The 18,262-nt window shown below is 39.6% G+C and overlaps 1 protein-coding gene across 1 annotated transcript in view; it reads left to right on the top strand.

Moving 5' to 3' along the window:
- Nucleotides 1-18,262, top strand: part of MSH2 (mutS homolog 2) — a 55,020-nt gene that overhangs the window by 25,314 nt on the left and 11,444 nt on the right. The window contains 5 exon segments of the mRNA XM_006083376.3: nt 2,896-3,095; nt 6,360-6,435; nt 6,437-6,464; nt 16,296-16,419; nt 18,099-18,249. Coding sequence (XP_006083438.2) covers nt 2,896-3,095; nt 6,360-6,435; nt 6,437-6,464; nt 16,296-16,419; nt 18,099-18,249 — 579 coding nt within the window.

The raw sequence follows: 18,262 nt of genomic DNA, 5'->3' as shown, positions 1-18,262 counted from the left end.
CCCCAACTGCCCTCCCTTGCCAGCCATCTTGTGGCGGTCATCTTGTGCAATGGTGTGATGGTCAATTTGCATATTACCTCTTTATTATAGGATATTGGATAAACATTTTGATGATGCAGGAATTGTAAATGCTGATGGAGAGATAGTAAATAGTTAAGAGATTTAGAAAGCTAATTTGTTTCCTTACCCCATCCTTGCGTAAGCCACTGTGGGTTAATTTACTGCTCATATAGTTTACAAATGTAAGGAACAGGTTGCTCATCTGATAGCCTTCTGACTTTGGGTCATTTGCTACTCCCATGGCCATTTCCCTTACCATTTAAAAAATATATTTTTTAAATTGATTTTTAAAAAGAGAGGAAGGGGAGGTGAGAGAGAGAGAGAAACATTGATGTGAGAGAGAAATATCGATCAGATGCCTCCTGCACACCACCCCACTGGGCATTGAGCCCCAAACCCTACAACCTCTCAGTGCACAGTAGGATGTCCAGCCAACAGCCCCACTGGCCAGGGCCATTTTCCCTACCTTTGATTATTAAAATTTACCTCTCAGCTATTAACTTCAGTAACATCTACAACACTGTTTTCAAACTGCAAATTGTGACCAGTAGTGGGTTGTGAAATTAGTGTAGTGGGTGATAACCAGCATTTTTGAAAAGTCTAATATGATAGAAAAATAACACTGGATCACATATAGTAAGTCTTGTTTTGTGACAACTATTATAATTATGTAGGGAAGTGAAATTCCTTTTTTCTACTATCATCCTAGGTTATCTGGCTGGGGCCCTGTGGATTGGACTGACAAAAGACAGATTAACAAGAGCAAAACAAAAGTTTATGTTTACACGTGGGAACACTCAGAGATGAATAATAACAGGGTTGGTTAGAACTTGGGCTTACTAGTATATGACATTTTAGCAAAGGAACAAAAAATTTTTAAAGAAGTGACAAGATTGAGTTTCTAGGGCTGTAAATTGTGGGAAGGCAACTATTTGAGAAGCTAATAGTAAAGTTTGTTAGGTAGGTTCCTCTGGTGCCATCTCCAGATGCGTCTAAAGTCATCTAAGGTGATTAACTTTTGTCCTTCCTGGTACAGAAGGAAGGAGGTGAAGGGAACCTTTATAGATTTACTAGAGGCCTGGTGCACGAAATTCGTGCACTTGGGATGGGGGGGGGGGCACCCTCAGCCCAGTCTGCTCCCTCTAGCAGTCCGGGAGCCCCATGATTGATTGCCCCACAGAGGGAGGCCCCGCCCACCAGCTGCAGCGCAGCCAGCCGTGTAGCCTGGGCCTCTCTCTTTGGGGCGATCGATTGCAGAGCCCCCCAATTGATCGCCACTCCGGCTGGTAGCCTGGGCCTCCATCTGCGGGGCAATTGTGTGGCGATGGCCCCCCGACCAATCGCATTGCACCTGCCTTGGCTGGCCTGGTGCCAGTGCGTGTCATAGCATGGTTGTCCTGATGGTCGTTCTGCTGTTCGGCCGTTTGGTCGATTTGCATATTATGCTTTTATTATTATAGATGTCCTGCTTTTATGCAAATAAGTAGAAGACAGAGAGCTTTTCTTTTTTTTCTGCTTCTTAGTTGTTTTTAGCTCAAAATAGTTCTTATGCCAGAGTGGCATATTTTGAGATGGCATATTCTGCTCCCTACAGAATCTATGCATACATGTGCTGGGTCATGATGTGAAAATAATCCTTCCTGTAGATTACAGTGAAAAAAATGGAAAGCCACTGATTCCAAAAATTTGCAAAAGCAATATGAGCTGCATGTTTTTTAGTTATTAAAACAAGCTAAGATTTTATTTATTAACTTTGGGAAGAAACAAACATATTTCAGTTTTTATATATATACATATATATATTTTATTGATTTTTTACAGAGAGGAAGGGAGAGGGATAGAGAGCTAGAAACATCGATGAGAGAGAAACATCGATCAGCTGCCTCCCACTGGGGATGTGCCCGCAACCAAGGTACATGCCCTTGACCAGAATTGAACCTGGGACCCTTGAGTCCGCAGGCTGATGCTCTATCCACTGATCCAAAATGGTTAGGGCCATATTTCAGTTTTTTAATTAGAAAATTTTACCTTTGTTTTGTCAGGTAATTTTAGAATGCATTTTGAAAATTTATAAAATTTCTGATAGAATAAATACTGGATTTGGCAACCTTCTTGAATTTTAATTCTCTTTCAAGATTATTGTGACTCTTTGAGAGGGCATGGAGGGATCTGGAAAGTATTAGGCTAAATGAAATAAGCCAGTCAAAGAAAGACAAGTATCACATAATCTCACTGATATGTGGAATCTAATGAATAAAATAAACATGAACAAAATAGATCTAGAGCCATAGAAGCATGGAACAGACTGTCAAATCTCAGAGGGAAGGCAGGGACAGGTGGGTGGGTGGGAAGAGATCAACCAAAGAACTTATGTGCATAACCCATGGACACAGACAGTAGGGTGATGAAGGCCTGGGGCAGGCTAGAAGAGGTCAGTGGGGGGAAGGGGCTATATGTAAAGCTTTCAACAATAAAGATTTAAAGTAAAATAATTATTTACATGTGCAGTATGTGTCCGTAACAATAATATCCCAATAATGAAATTCTTATATTTAAGAAATGCCAGTTTGATGAAAGTTAAACAAATTGGGTATATTTCATTATCTTACTAGTATACTATTCAACTAAAAATTAATTTGGTTATCAACTAATTAGAAACTCTTTACATTACAGTGTTAACAGAGCCTTCCATCTTCCATAAAAAGCTGATATTTCAGAATAAATTCAAACTCCTCGGAGTTTTTTAGTTCATTTAGTTGAAACTTCTATACATTGTTGACAAATTTTAATTCTGTACTAAAATATTTACAATTATACTAATGTAATTTATTTCAGATTAAATTTAGTGGAAGCTTTTGTAGAAGATGCAGAATTGAGACAGTGTTTACAAGAAGATTTACTTCGTCGATTCCCAGATCTTAACCGACTTGCCAAGAAATTTCAAAGACAAGCAGCAAATTTACAAGATTGTTACCGACTCTATCAGGGTATAAATCAACTCCCTAATGTTATACAGGCTCTGGAAAACTATAAAGGTAACAAAATGATTTTGTTTTTGTTTTCCTTCACTCTTGATAAATTTAGCAAATGTGTTGTCCTTATATAGCGAATGTGGTTCTGATAACTCTAAATTTTTCTAATTACAGGTTTACATTGACCTATAGCTCGTTACAGAAGTCATGAGACAACTTAGAATTTTTGCTTTTTAGAAATGAATGCTAAGGTTACTGCATTTATTAATAGGCCTATTGCACCAACAGTGGCCGTTGAACAGGGCACAGTTGCTAAAGAAGACACATAGGACCCAAATCTACAGTTTGCCTACAGGAAAAGGGTTCAGTCTAACAGCACTAAAGTAAAGACATGCATTACATGCTAAAGCCTTCATAGCAAGGGGGCCAGAGAGGTCATGTGCAGGTTCCCAGTGTCCTTGAAAAAGGTCTGTGGTGAAGTATACTTTTTTTCTCAGATCAGGTATCACCAATGTGTACAGGGACCTTAAAATGGAGTCTTGGCTGGACTTTTAAATACTTATTTTATTGGCCTCATGTACATATTACTGTCCTGTATCTAGCTTCTCCAGCAGAGCCTCCTCTGGGGTGCTCACTGACACCAGGTACAAGTCATCAGTCACAGTAAACAGTGCTGGCAAGATGAACTGACCACCTGAATATCCTCTGAGCAGTGATTACAAAACAACACAATTAGTATGTTTCATGCCTTCACCAGGGGTTATTGCCATGATTTGAAGAAAGCAGCACAGGGAATTTCCAGGTCTGCTGGAATTAACCTTACTGGCACACTTGTGAAAAAAGTTGATAAAGGGTCTTCTGCTCTCAAATAGGTGAAGTCAAAGTGAAGTTATCAGAATAAAGTGAGCAAAGTCACATGTGGTTAATAATGATAGTATTGGATAAAATCATCTGCTCTTCCAAGCATAGTTTTTAAGTGAACATAAGTTTCTACAGCAAATCCTATCTAATAAAGAGGTAATATGCTAATTGACCCTCACGCCGTCACAAAATGGCGCCCACAGCCAATAAGGAGGGAATGTGCTAATTGACTGCCACGCCCTCAAAGATGGCGGCGCCCAGTCCCCTCAGCCCTACCAGGGTGGCATGCGCACGGCAAGGCTAGGCCCTACCCCAGGTGGGCCCGGCTGCTCCGCCAGAATCCCCCAATCCCCTCAGCCCCCCAGCTGCCCAGGGCCGGCCCGAGGCATAGGCAAGCCTCGGATGGCAGCTGCCCAGACACCCAGGGCCACCCGAGGCTCAGGTAACCAGGGTCAGCCGAGGCTTGAGCTGCCGGCAGTGGCAGCAGCAGAGGTGTGATGGGGCGTCACCTTCCCCTGATCGCCAGGTCATCTCCCGCCCCTGAGGGCTCCTGGACTGTGAGAGGGGGGTAGGCCAGTCTGAGGGCCCCCCCTCCAGTGCATGAATTTTCATGCACCGGGCCTCTAGTATATATTAATAATTAAAGAGTCTTATGTCTAATATATAAAGCATTTTAAGTTTCAAGGTTAAAAATCAACATCTCTTACAACTATTAAAACAAACCTTTCAATATTATGAGAAAGCTTTATTCTTTTGCAAATAGAATTAAACAATTTTATGATGACAGGATACAAAATAAGTATAGATTTAGTGATATTTTAATGTTATTCCTGAAAAAATAAAAATTCAGAGACAGCAGAGGGCAGCAACAGTGTAGAAAGTTCATTTTCATAGTTGCATTAGAACTGGCTGCATGCAGAAATGTAATAGAATATATTGGTGAGATAAACATGTATATAATACTAATTGTTAGTTGCCATAATTTAACCTCTATTGTTTGATATTACTTTAGAAATTATTCATTCTTTGTAATTAATAGTTAGCTAACATCTATTATTTTAAAGTACAGGAAATTACTATGCAGAAACTTCTTTAAAAGGTTTATGTACCTCCCTGGCATTTTGATTTTTTTATTCTGTTAATACGTTATTAAAACTAGAATTTCTTGGCCATACTATGCCTTTTTTCTTTTTTTTTAAAATTTTTTTTATTGCTTTGGAAGGGAGAGGGAGAGGGAGAGAGAAACATCGATTGGCTGCCTCCTGCATGCTCCCCACCAGGGATTGAGCCTACAATGTGGGCATGTGCTCTGTCTGGGGTGCATGGGAGGATGTTCAACCAACTGAACCACAGCGGCCAGGGCTTATTTAATCTCTTTTAATTGGAACACTGTAGTATTACTAATGGAAATTAGGGATATAAGGTATGTTAGAGATACTTAATTTTAATGACTTGAGTTACTAAGTCTATTTTAAAAATACAGTTTAGCTCTAACCGGTTTGTCTCAGTGGATAGAGTGTCAGCCTGGGGACTGAAGGGTCCCAGGTTCTATTCCGGTCAAGGGCATGAACCTTGGTTGCGGGCATATCCCCAGTAGGAGGCGTGCAGGAGGCAGCTGATCGATGTTTCTCTCTCATTGATGTTTCTAACTCTCTATCCCTCTCCCTTCCTCTCTGTAAAAAAATCAATAAAATATATTTTTTTAAAATGCAGTTTTTTAAGTTATAATTAATGTCACAGCTCTGCATCTCTAGTACTCCTCAGGAGGGAGACAGGCGGGAGAGGCAGTGTTTTATTAGTAGGAAGCTTTGGGTGCCAGATTTCTCCCTTTCTATAAAATAAGTACTAAACCAGCTGTGGGCAAACTACAGCCCGCGGGCCGGATCCGGCCCGTTTGAAATGAATAAAACTAAAAAAAAAAAAAGATCGTACCCTTTTATGTAATGATGTTTACTTTGAATTTATATTAGTTCACACAAACACTCCATCCATGCTTTTGTTCCGGCCCTCCGGTCCAGTTTAAGAACCCATTGTGGCCCTCGAGTCAAAAAGTTTGCCCACCCCTGTACTAAACAGTGCCCTAGTTGGTTCGGCTCAGTGGATGGAGCATCAGCCTGCGAACTTAAGGGTCCTGGGTTTGATTCCAGTCAAGGGCACATGCCTGGGTTGCGGGCTTGATCCCTATTAGGGGACATGCTGGAGGCAGCCAATCAGTGATTCTCTCTCATCATTGATGTTTCTATCTCTCATTCCCTCTCCCTTCCTCTCTGAGATCAATAAAGATATATTAAAGAAAAAAAAAGTACTAAAACAATTAGTCTGGATAAATAGTAACTTTGGAGACCTGCTGTGCTCTTTGTGCTTTTGGATTAAATGATGCTCATTATCTCAGTCAAATTTTTATGATCTGTAGTTTGTGTTTTTAAAAATAGGACTTTCGTTTATATATTTTTTTATTTCTTTTAGGAAAACACCAGACATTGTTGTTGGCAGTTTTTGTGAATCCTCTTGTTGATCTTCGGTCTGATTTCTCCAAGTTTCAGGATAGAAACAACTTTAGATATGGATCAGGTATGCAATATGCCCTTTAATTCAAGCAGCATAATATTTTTGAAAAGCAAAGGCATAGCTACCCTTTTCCAGATTTCTCCCTTTAGTCTTTAATTTTGGCACTTTTGTAAGGCTCTTTCTCTCTCATCGATGTTTCTAACTCTCTATCCCTCTCCCTTCCTCTCTGTAAGAAATCAATAAAATATATTTTTTTAAAAAAAAAAAAAAAGAGGAAATGAATATTGGGTAAAGGAAACCTCACAAACAAAAGATTTCACATATGCAAGCTGAGTTTTATTAACTCCAAGAGAGAAGGAAAATTATAGTCATTTAGTTCTTTTTCTGGAGATTTCTTCTATTCTTTCATTTGTGACATGTTTCTTTGCCTCCACATTTGACTGCTTCCCTGTGTTTGTTTCTATGAAGTAGAGCTGCTTTGTCTCCTGGAATTGGTAGAGTGGCCTTGTGTAGTAAGGTGTCCTGTAGGGCCCAGTGGCTCAGCCTCCCCAATCACCTGAGCTGGGCACTCTGTGTACCCCTGTGTGGGCTGTGTGCACAGTCTTGTAGTTGAGCCTTGATTGCTGTTGGCGTCAGTGGGAGGAATTGACCTCTGGGCCAATTGGCTGTGAGGATCAGCTGCTGTGCAGGAGACACCCCTGTGGAGCAGTACTTGCTTCAGTGGGGCTTTGGTGCTCACTGAGACTTCCCCTTGAGTGCGTCACTCATGGATGTGTAGCATTTGTAATCTGGTATGGAAAGAAGCTGTCTACCAGGTGCACTGGCTGGGGCCTCCCAGGAGGTGCAAAGTCAGCCACTTCCTGGGGCCACCCAGCAGGAGCTATAGAGAGATCTGCAGATGGCTGCTACTGTGTTGGGCTTGGAAGTGCCCAGGTGAGTCCAAGCTGTCTTGTGCCTCTTATTGATAGATAGGGGGCATGCTGATGCCAGCTGCTGCTTGTTGGCAAGATTTTAGGAAAGTCAGAAGCCTGAGCCAGGACAGGCCATTCATATAGAAAAGCCATTGCAAACATCTTGAGTGAGGCTGTAAATCGGATGGGGCGGGGTCTCAGGGAATCACCAGGGTAGAGTGAACTGTGTGAGCCAGGCTAATGGAAACTCAGATATGGCTGCCAGTCAGCTCTGAGATGGGAGGTCTCAGCATAGGAACAGTTACCCCTGCAAGCACCCCTGTCTGGGAGATAGCTGCCCCTGAGTTCTTGCTCTGATGCCAGACAATCCAATTCCTCCCCATATGTCCCTGGATCCTCCCCTGCCCTCCTAGCTGTTGCCCCAGCCCTGAAGCTCAGAGAGGGAGTCAGTGTAAATTCATGTGCTGGCCCTTTAAGAGGAACTGCCTGGGTCTCCAGCAGCCTCCTTGTCACTCAGCCACAATCCCTGCTGGTTTTTACAGCCCGAAGTTACAGGAGCTTCTCTGCTCTGGAACCCTGGGCTGGGGGTCTGGTGTGGGCTGGGACCCCTTGGTCCTCATGGGAGGCCCCCACAGCCAAGATATCCCTCCTGATTGAAAAAATGCCACATGTGGGTGTCGGACCAAGCCTGTTTCCACTCCTCCACCCCTCCTACCAGTCTCCAGTAGGACTTTCATTCAGCCAGATTTCAGGCGGTTCTGAACGATGGTTGTTCTGTATTTTTATTGTAATTTTGATGTGGTGTGGGAGGTGGTGAGTGCCAACCATTTTGGTTCTCCTCAGATGTACAACTTTTAGATCAATGGAAGGCAGAAATACTGTTTCAGAGACATTTGGATGCAAATCATTACCATCCCTCTGTAGCTAAGGATGTGGCCTTTGATTGGACTGAGTTGGATATTTGTAAACATTACTTTAAATGAAATCTTCTGAAGGTGTAGTTCTTGATGGTGAACAAAAATTCTGAGTAAAATAGGCAGGTGGGAAGGCAAGAATTGAGCTTTTCACTGTCACTGCAGCTGCGCACACTTGAAGGATCCCAGAAGCAAGGCAAATGCTACCCTTTGTGGTCACCTTTGTTCTTTGAGCTTGCTATCTCCTTGCCTTAATATTGTGGGTCTCAAGCTAAGCATGTATCAGAGTCACCTGATGGGCTTGTTAAAACACATGGCTGGACTCTGACCCCAGAATCAGATTCTTATAGGTCTGGGGTGAGGCTGGAGAATTTGTATTTTAAATATGTCCCCAAATGGTACTGCTTGTCTGGGGACTATTTGCTTAATAAACTACTAGTGCAATTGAGAAATGAGTATGTGAATTTCTTCACAACAGTTTGTAGCCTACCTGTAATGCTGTACTCTTGGACCATCATGGGCAATATATGGCCAAAATTAGTTTGTATAGTTGAGATTGTTTAAGAGTTTCTTAAAATTTGTAGCCCTCTATCAATGTACAGGTCCTTTATTAAAGATCCCCGTGCAGGTATCTTTATTTTTTATTTATTTTAAAAAATATTTTTATTGATTTCAGAGAGGAAGGAAGAGGGTGAGAGAGATAGAAACATCAATGATGAGAGATAATCATTGATCGACTGCCTTCGTCATGTCCCCCACTGGGGATTGAGCCTGCAACCTGCGCATGTGCCCTGACTGGGAATCGAACCGTGACCTCTTGCTTCATAGGTCACGGCTCAACCACTGAGCCATGCAGGGCAGGCTGTAGCTATCTTTATTTTTCTTTTTTAACATATTTTTATTGATTTCAGAGAGGCAAGGAGAGGGGAAGAGAGAAATAGAAACATATTGATCAGCTGCCTCCTGCACACCCCCTACTGGGGATCGAGCCTGCAACCCGGGCATGTGCTCTTGACTGGAATCAAACCTGGGACCCTTTAGTTCGTTGGCTGACGCCCTATCCACTGAGCCGAACCAACTAGGGCTGTAGCTATCTTTTTATCTGGGTTATCATATTCACACCTTCACAGCCTGCCCAAAAGATGTCCTACCTTTTAGGACCACCATTTTCACCCTCTCCCCCTTTCCCTCCGCACACTGAACAGTAAAAGCTGTATTCCTGCAATAAACAGTTTGTTTTCATTATGTGCAGTATATTAGCCACTACTGTGATAATTATAGCAGATAGCAGGATGATAAAATCTTGGATACTTTTACTTTATATTATGCCTTTTCATGTACTTCCTCCCTTCTTGCCTTCCTGTCATGCAGTATTTTGACTGTATAAATCCAACTGTTACTGGTGATGTTGGCAACTAAACATTGTTGGTAACAAAATGACAGCAGTTGTTACCAGTGATGTTGGAACTTGTCTTGAGTTTGGCAAAGAAAGAATTCAGAGCCAGGAACTCAAATTATGAGAGAAAGTTTATTTAGAAAGTTACAAAGGTAGTAGAAGTGAGCCAGCTGGAAAGCGTGGGCTTAGGAAACAAGTTACAGAGGCAGAAGGAGGTCCCTTGGAGCTTAGGAGAGAGAAAGGCAAAGGTAGACTAATTGGAGGGAATAAGGAGAGGGGAAAGGTGCAGGCATGCTCCTGGAAAGGAGAGTGCACTGCACACCCTGGGTCATTCATCTTGAGGGTTTCAAAGGCTGGAGCTTTGGGGAGGATCTCAACAGAATATCTTCAGCTTTATACTGATGCACCACAATGAGATTTATTCCCTTACTTCATCTGTCCTTGGGTGTGATTGGCACACATGGCACTAATTGGATTTCTGCTGTTACCCTGAGTAGCATGATTTAGCTATTTACCCTCTGGTTGGGGAGGAAAAGTGTAAACCATTTACTCTTAAGTGTCCTTGGTTACAGAAGGTAGGATTTTGTGATTTACTAGATGGCTGTAAACTGCTTGACCATTTAACTATCAGGGTCATTTTCCCTATTCCACTTGTCCTGGTTTACTAGTCTGTCTCATTCCCCCTCAGAGACTTCCATCCCTGAAATCATTCAGGAGTGATGGGGGGTGGGGGGGTGCGGGTCTGTCTTTAGTAACTGCTTCCTGCTGGCAAAGGCCATGTTCCCTGCCTGTATAGGGTATGGAAGTCTCTCCCTGCCTGATCTAAGGGAGACAAGGGATCCAAGGCTAGAACAGAGAGGCTGTTAGCTGATTCTTCCAAAGTAGGGATAGGCTGGAATCCCTGAAGCATCATCATCTTGATATGGAATTCTTGTCTCCAGAACTAATTTCTTGATTTGTTCTATCTTTTGTGATTTTAATGGGTCCTCATTTGGTCCTAGGATGGATATGTACCAGTAGCAATTTGTGCAACATTTCAAGTAAAAGTCCTGCAATACTTTGATGGAATCATTTAAGCAGTGATTGAGGCCAGTAAAACTACTGATGATTGGCCTAAGATAAACCAGGGGTGGAGATACTCAGAAGAGCACTACCCTATCAGGAAGGGGGAAGGAGGGAAACAACTGTTGTATACATCACCAGCTGTTGCCTGCTAAGATACTGTGCTGTAACTATAGGCTTTCATGTTTTATGATATGATTCTCTCTTTTAAATGAACAAGATTCCTAGTATATAATATCTTTATTCTCAGTTATAAACCTTTACACTTGTCTCAGGTCATAAGTGAACTCAGCCCTTCACTGTCGTTGTAGATATTTGTAATGAATTTAGCCATCTAAGTTAGATGACTTAGAACTACTTTGGGAAACTCTCAAGAGGCTATCAGTTGCTTCATGTGTCTTTTCTGAAAGCTTCACTCGTGTTTTTCAGCTGTGCACTTGGGAGTTCATGTGGTGAAGGGAACAGCCATTTACATGAATGGCTGAGTTAATTTTTTTTCTAGGCTTAGCTTTGTATATAATGCTTAAGGTATTTTTGTGGCTGCCTTCCATAAATCATATAGAAAGATTTTCTATTTTTGAAGTAAATGTAGATCAAAACCATCCCAAGACAAGGTTCAAAAAGAAGCAATGATTTTTCACAAAATATAAACATTTTCAGTTAGATCGGATGATTCAGTGAGAGTATTAAATTTTTAAACCTTTCTATACAGTATGTGGACCAAGTTATCTTTGAATATTAGTTTTCACATACACTTATTTATTTTATCTACTGTTGGAAAAGTAGTAATTTTAGATAAGTTTTTATTGAAAATACTGGGACAGAAAAATAAAATAAATTTTTAAAAATGCAATTGCATGATCCTGGTACAACATTATTGTATGAATATATGTAAGTTGTAAAGATAATGTATGCTTTAAAATGTTCTTGGGAACAAAAATAAATAAAAAAGAAGGAAGTATTCATATTTTCCACCTAAAATTAACTCAAAAGGTGTCAACATTTTTGCTTATAGTTATCTGTACAAATAAAACACTATTGTAAAACTGTTATCTATATAAAGCATTCAAATTATGCAGAAAGAAAGAAAGCTTAAAGTGTCTCCCACATCTATCACCCAGAAATAACTGAATTACTATTTAGTCTTTTCCTTTCTTTTTTTTTTTTTAATACCTTTTTATTGATTTCAGAAAGGAAGGGAGAGGGGGAGAGAGAGAAAAACATCAATGATGAGAGAGAATCATTGATTGGCTGCCTCCTGCATGCCCCCTACTGGGGATTGAGCCTGCAACCCAGGCATGTGCCCTTGGCCAGAATCGAACCTGGGACCCTTCAGTTTGCAGGCCAATGCTCTATCCACTAAGCCAAACCAGCTAGACCTAGTCTGTTTTCAAGTATGGGTAGTATTGAGGGTTTTGGGGACAGGTTTTGAAATTTTGTGTTTTAGTTCCTTACAACAAAGTATTGTCCCACTCAAAATGCCAGTAGTGCCTCCATTGAGAGACAGCTAATGATCTTTTTATGGTTATATACAGACAGATGTATAAAAGAATTCAGCTTAATGTTTTTCAGTATAACAAAAAAAATTATGGAAGGAATTGTTGAGCTTCAAATGAATGATTTTCACCACAAGAGAGGAAAAATAACCTAAAAGATAGGTTAAAGAAACTAAATTAGAAAAAAAATATGAAGAGATAGGCAATTTCTTTCAATGACATGTTTCAATTTTGGACAGTATTAATGCCCTGCTGTGAAAGTTGAGCACTAAGCCCTGTCTTATGTGCCTCTCTAAGAGCCTCATACTTCTTGGTGTTTTGTTGTTGTTGTCTTGTGTTTTTTGGTGTGTGTGTTTTTGTTGTTGTTGTCTTGGTTTTTACTTCTTGGTTTTTAATGGCTTTATTTTTACATTGTCCAGGTCTAAAATATGCACAATATGTCTGTAGGTAGAATTCCAATTTTCAGGGTTGTTTAATGTTTATATTTACATGTAAATGGTTTCATGCTCACCGTTAGTCCTTTTGCCATGGCTTCTTCATTTCTGGGTTTAAAATGTTTGATTTCTGCTTTGGCTGGTATGGCTCGGTTGGTTGGAGCATCCTCCCAATACACCAAAAGATGGCAGGTTCAAGTTCGGTCAGGGCACATGCCCACGTTGCGGGTTCAATCTCTGGTTGGGGCACATGTGAAAGGCAACTGACCGATGTTTCTCACTTGATGTTTCTCTTTCTCCCTCTCTCTAAGATAAAATAAAAAGTTTGATTTCACTTTTATTGGGCTAGATTTGTTTCTCAGGTTAGGGTTTTTTGTTTTGTTTTGTTTTAAAGAAAGGTTGATGGATATTATAGTCCTTGAGTTATTATTTCATGCTCAATAAGTATGTTTTTCAGCTTTATTCTTTTTTTTAAATATATATTTTATTGATTTTTTTTACAGAGAGGAAGGGAGAGGGATAGTTAGAAACATCGATGAGAGAGAAACATCGATCAGCTGCCTCCTGCACACCCCCCACTGAGGATGTGCCCGCAACCAAGGTACATGCCCTTGACTGGAATCGAACCCAGGACCCTCCAGTCCGCAGGCCGACGCTCTATCCACTGAGCCAAACCGGTTAGGGCTTCAGCTTTATTCTTGAGCAAATCTTGATTATTTTATTTACAACTTTTCTAAATTTTGAGGGTGATACACACTGTTCTCTGGCATTCCATATTAATGAAGTTGATACTGTTATAATTAGCTAATTAATAACAATAGGAAAGGAGCAAAGGGAAGGCCAGACATTATAGGCATGTCATTTGGGCAGCTTCACCCAAGTTGTAACTGCACTCCCCAGCGAACCACTGGCCTATTTTCTGCAAAACACTGGGGGAAGGGATCCAACAAAGAGAAGATAGACACATGCCCAGTAAAATTGATTTCAGAGAGGAAGGGAGAGGGAGACTTTGTGTAAGTCTGATATAATGGTATATTGCTTCTTTTTTAAATATATTTTTATTGATTTCAGAGAGGAAGGGGGAGAGAGAGCAAGAGATAGAAAGAAACATCAATGACGAGAGAGAATCATTGATCGGCTGCCTCCTGCACGCCCCCTACTGGGGATCAAGTCCATAACCCGGGCATGTGCCCTTGACTGAAATCGAACCCGGGACCCTTCAGTCTTCAGGCTGACGCTCTATCTACTGAGCCAAACCAGCTAGGGCTGGTGGTATATTTCATTATCCCAGGTTGTTTGGGAGTGGTGAGTTATTGCTGACGGGCACTTAATTTGGCATGTGGTCCTTAGAGTATTTATTTTAGTAAATTAGAGCTCATTTACTTTTCCCTTGTTTCACTCGCATCTCCCTAGCAGCATGTTCAAAGCAGTATTCCCCCATCCAGGGAAGGAAAATGTAAGGATATTTAATTTAATTTTCTTGTCTCCAGATTTAGGATTATTAGTAAGAATTCTCAAGGTTTTTTTGACTCACCATTGGGTTTCTGGAAGGTGGGGAAGAGGGTAGGAACTTGGCCTGCCTCTGCCTCACTTTTCTTAAATTAATTGGAGGAGGCAGTATCAGTTATCTGTCCACCATTATAGCATTACTTTTTCCCCCTGGAGTTATCATAAGCCTTGGTCCTTATTTCCAAATCATCTTCATTGTCTTTTTAAGTAATCATACAATATTTTATTGATGTACCATTATGCAAATACTTGATGTTTTATTATTTCTGGGGTTCACTGTAACAAATAAATCTGCACATATTTTATTCATTCATGTATTGTTTTGCTTCTGTTTATTATTTCCTTAATTTGAATTCCTACAAGTAGAATTGCTATGCCAAAGAGTATAACAAAAATCTCTGAGTCTTGTTGCATTGCTTTTTTTAAGGTTATACTAACTTATATTTTCACTAGAAATGAGTGCATTAATTGCACTGTAGCCTCATTAGTATTTGGTGGTGGGGTCTTTTTTTCTTTAAAACAAAGCTGTAGAATAATATCTTAAGGTTGCTTAAATATTCATTTTATCATTATGGCGCTTTACCATTTTCTTTTGGTTTTGTTTACTATCTATTTCCTCATCCATGAGTTGTATGTCATACTTGCCCATTTAATGACCTTGCTGTTTTTCTCATATGCAAACAAGTGCTGTTATAAAAGAAAATATTAATCTTTATACTTTTATATTTTGCAAAGCTTTTATTTTAACAAACGTTTTGTCTTTTTAAAAGTTAGCTTTAAAAACACTTAAATTTTAATACTATATAATTAAATATATTTTTCATTTTGTTGGTTTAAATTGAGAAAGTTATTTAATAAATGTTTTTATTTTTAATTGATTTTCTTTTCAAGAGAGATAGGAGAGGGGAGAGAGAGAGAGAGAGAAACATCGATTGCCTGCCTCCTGCGCATCCCCTACTGGGGGTCAAGCTGGCAACCCCGGGTATGTGCCCTGACCAGCAATTGAACCAGCAACCTCTTGGTGCATCGGACAGTGCTCAACCAACTGAACCACACTGGCCAGGCCTAACTCTTATATTATGCTTTTATATATAATTCTTTTTCATAGTTATTAATACCTATCAGAGTAGGTTTTATTTTTTAAAAATATTTTTTCATAATTTTGTCTTTAAATTTTAGTCATTTTGTTTTCTTTCAAAAAGATTCATATTGGGCAGTTATATAGGAATGAGTAGATCTTAACATTTGATTTAGTTTTCTTTTCAGAGTCTGCCTTGTCATTTATCAGTTCTTAAATCTTCTAATAGGCAGGTATCTTTATAAAAATCTTATTAAGACTTTGTTCCTAAATATTTTGTGTGTTTACTATTGTGAGATCTACTTTTCATCATGATTTCTTGCTGGTTATTATTGGTAAGAAATTAGGGAAACAAAGTACTTAAGAGTATGTTTTTAAATTATGAGATTTTGATGAACTTTCAGTTTGAAGAAATAAAATTCTATAGTTTTTTTTGTTTTGTTTTGTTTTAGAGCTAACTTTTTGAGATTCCTAAGGTGGATCCTTGGTTTGGGCAAAAACTAAATGTTCTGTTATAAGCTTAGAACATTGAGCATTCTTTAGTAATATTTAGGAAAAATGTTTTGAACGTTGTTTAAGGGAAATGTAAATAAAAATAATACTATTGGTGACATATGCATCAATAGTACTATGTCTGTTTCACAAGGATAATTTTGTACATCTAGAACTCTAAGATGCTAATAAACAGAACTTTATATCTCTTGATAAATAGAAGCTTCTTATAGTTGTGACTGAGTCACTTATGGGTAGTGAATTATTTAACTCAAAACATGAAATCTAATAAATAAGCAAAAGAACATACTTCCTTCATGACTTCCATCTTTAAAATGTAACCACTCTTGCCGAAACCGGTTTGGCTCGGTGGATAGAGCGTCGGCCTGCGGACTGAAAGGTCCCAGGTTCGATTCCGGTCAAGGGCATGTACCTGGGTTGCGGGCACATCCCCAGTAGGAGATGTGCAGGAGGCAGCTGATCGATGTTTCTCTCTCATCGATGTTTCTAACTCTCTATCTCTCTCCCTTCCTCTCTGTAAAAAATCAATAAAATATATTTAAAAAAAAAAAAAATGTAACCACTCTTTGTTCTCCCTATAGGTGGAAAACCACGAATTCCTTGTAAAGCCTTCATTTGATCCTAATCTGAGTGAATTAAGAGAAATAATGGATGGTTTAGAAAAGAAGATGCAATCAACATTAGTAAGTACAGCTAGAGATCTAGGTAAGAATGGGCTGTTCGAGGTTTGAATAATTCTTTTGTCTACATAATATCCACTGGTGTCAGAATTACTTTCCTAGAAGACACACTTGATTGTGCCAATTTCTTGTTTAATGTGCCAGACCCTTATTCTACAGAATAAAATTACAAACACTTATAGTTGGCACACAGGGTACTTTACATTCAAAGCCTTACCTGACTCATCTTCCAGACTCATTTCTTACTAACTCCCTCAAATCCTAGCATGACTCCCCATTCCTGCCAAACAAATCACCCAACAGGTCCTTGCATCATGTCTTTTAAATAAGACCAGTTTTAAATGTCACCTCCTCTACAAGCCTAATTCTGCTAGAAATAGTTCATTGATTTGGCTATGGGGTTCTTAAGCACTTCATTAATATCAATTTTTAAAATGTCTGCCTGCAAACTAGATTAATTCCCTAATTAGTCTCACACTATTCACACTGTTTTTGTTCTAAATTTATAAACCTCTTTGTTCTGAGCATCACTCACATGTGTGCTGAATAAATAAATGAATCTTAGCATTCAAACTGTAAGACCCCACAGGGCAGTAGTACTTAAAATACTTAAACTTTTGGAGAATCTAAAAGGTATGGAACATCTTCCCAGAAATATGCCATCTATCTATATATATAAAAGCCTAAGCAACCGGCTGACTGAACTGCTGATTGACCAGTCACTATGACTCGCACTGACCACCAGGGGGCAGATGCTCAACGCAGGTGGTCATTGTGCTCCCACAGCTAACTTCCTGCGACCGGCCAACCTCCCTTGGTCCCTCCCCCGGCCCCGATCGCCAGACCCCACCCATGCATGAATTCGTGTACCGGGCCTCTAGTATCTTCATATTGAAAAGATAAGGACTGGATCCTAGAGTCAAGAATCTTTTCCTTTGAAGAATATTAAAATTTACCCCCTCATGTCATAGTTATCTACAGTCCCTTTGCTCCCCAGTCAAGTGAGATCTGTCTGTAGTTGTTGGCTGCTAACAATATTTGATAGGCATGCTTCAGCAAATAAATTGGTAGTTACTATCTCTGTCTTCTAGTTTGTGGTCTAAAGATCACATTGATAAGTGAGATTATGAGAGGACAGACTTAAACTCAAAAATCTTTGTTGCATGAAGTCTAGCTAATCATTGCTTGTTTTGTAAAGTTTCCTACACTTAACAAAAAACATTTGTCCTAATTTTTCTAGAATTTCATTGTCAGAGTCACCAGTTTTTGTTTGGAAAGTGTATTTCTTCAGTTTAATGTGCTCTATCTCCCCACGAAATGCTTTGGTTAATAACTAAAGAACCCTCATGCAGAACTCCTCAAGGGCAGGGTTGTATTGTACTCACCTTCATGCCCCCAGCGTCTAGAGCAGTGTGTGCTGCCCACTGCTGGTGCTCTGCTTCCTAGGTTGGGTTTACCCAGAAAGTGCTTCCACTTCAGAAGCAACATTTATAAGGGACTTTAAGGGTTTATTTATATCCTTAATTTATGTAGATTTTTGTGTAAAGTGAAGTAGGACTTGTATCGTTCTTAGCTAGATAACATTAATAATTTTCAGTACCTATCATGTAATAAAAGTATGCTTTTTACTCTTTAGATTTAATTATTTTAAACATCTACATGGAAAATGGCTGTTGACAAACTTTTTTTTTTCTTAACATAAAGGTTTGGAATCTGGCAAACAGATTAAACTGGATTCAAATTCACAGTTTGGATATTATTTTCGCGTAACGTGTAAAGAAGAAAAAGTCCTTCGTAACAACAAAAACTTCAGTACCGTAGATATCCAGAAAAATGGTGTTAAATTTACCAATAGGTTTGTAAGCCTG

Source organism: Myotis lucifugus, unplaced genomic scaffold (assembly GCF_000147115.1).
Source record: "Myotis lucifugus unplaced genomic scaffold, Myoluc2.0 scaffold_6, whole genome shotgun sequence".
Taxonomy (NCBI): Eukaryota; Metazoa; Chordata; class Mammalia; order Chiroptera; family Vespertilionidae; genus Myotis; species Myotis lucifugus.
The sequence above is the reverse complement of the archived record's forward strand: the minus strand, read 5'-3'. Positions and strand labels throughout refer to the sequence as shown.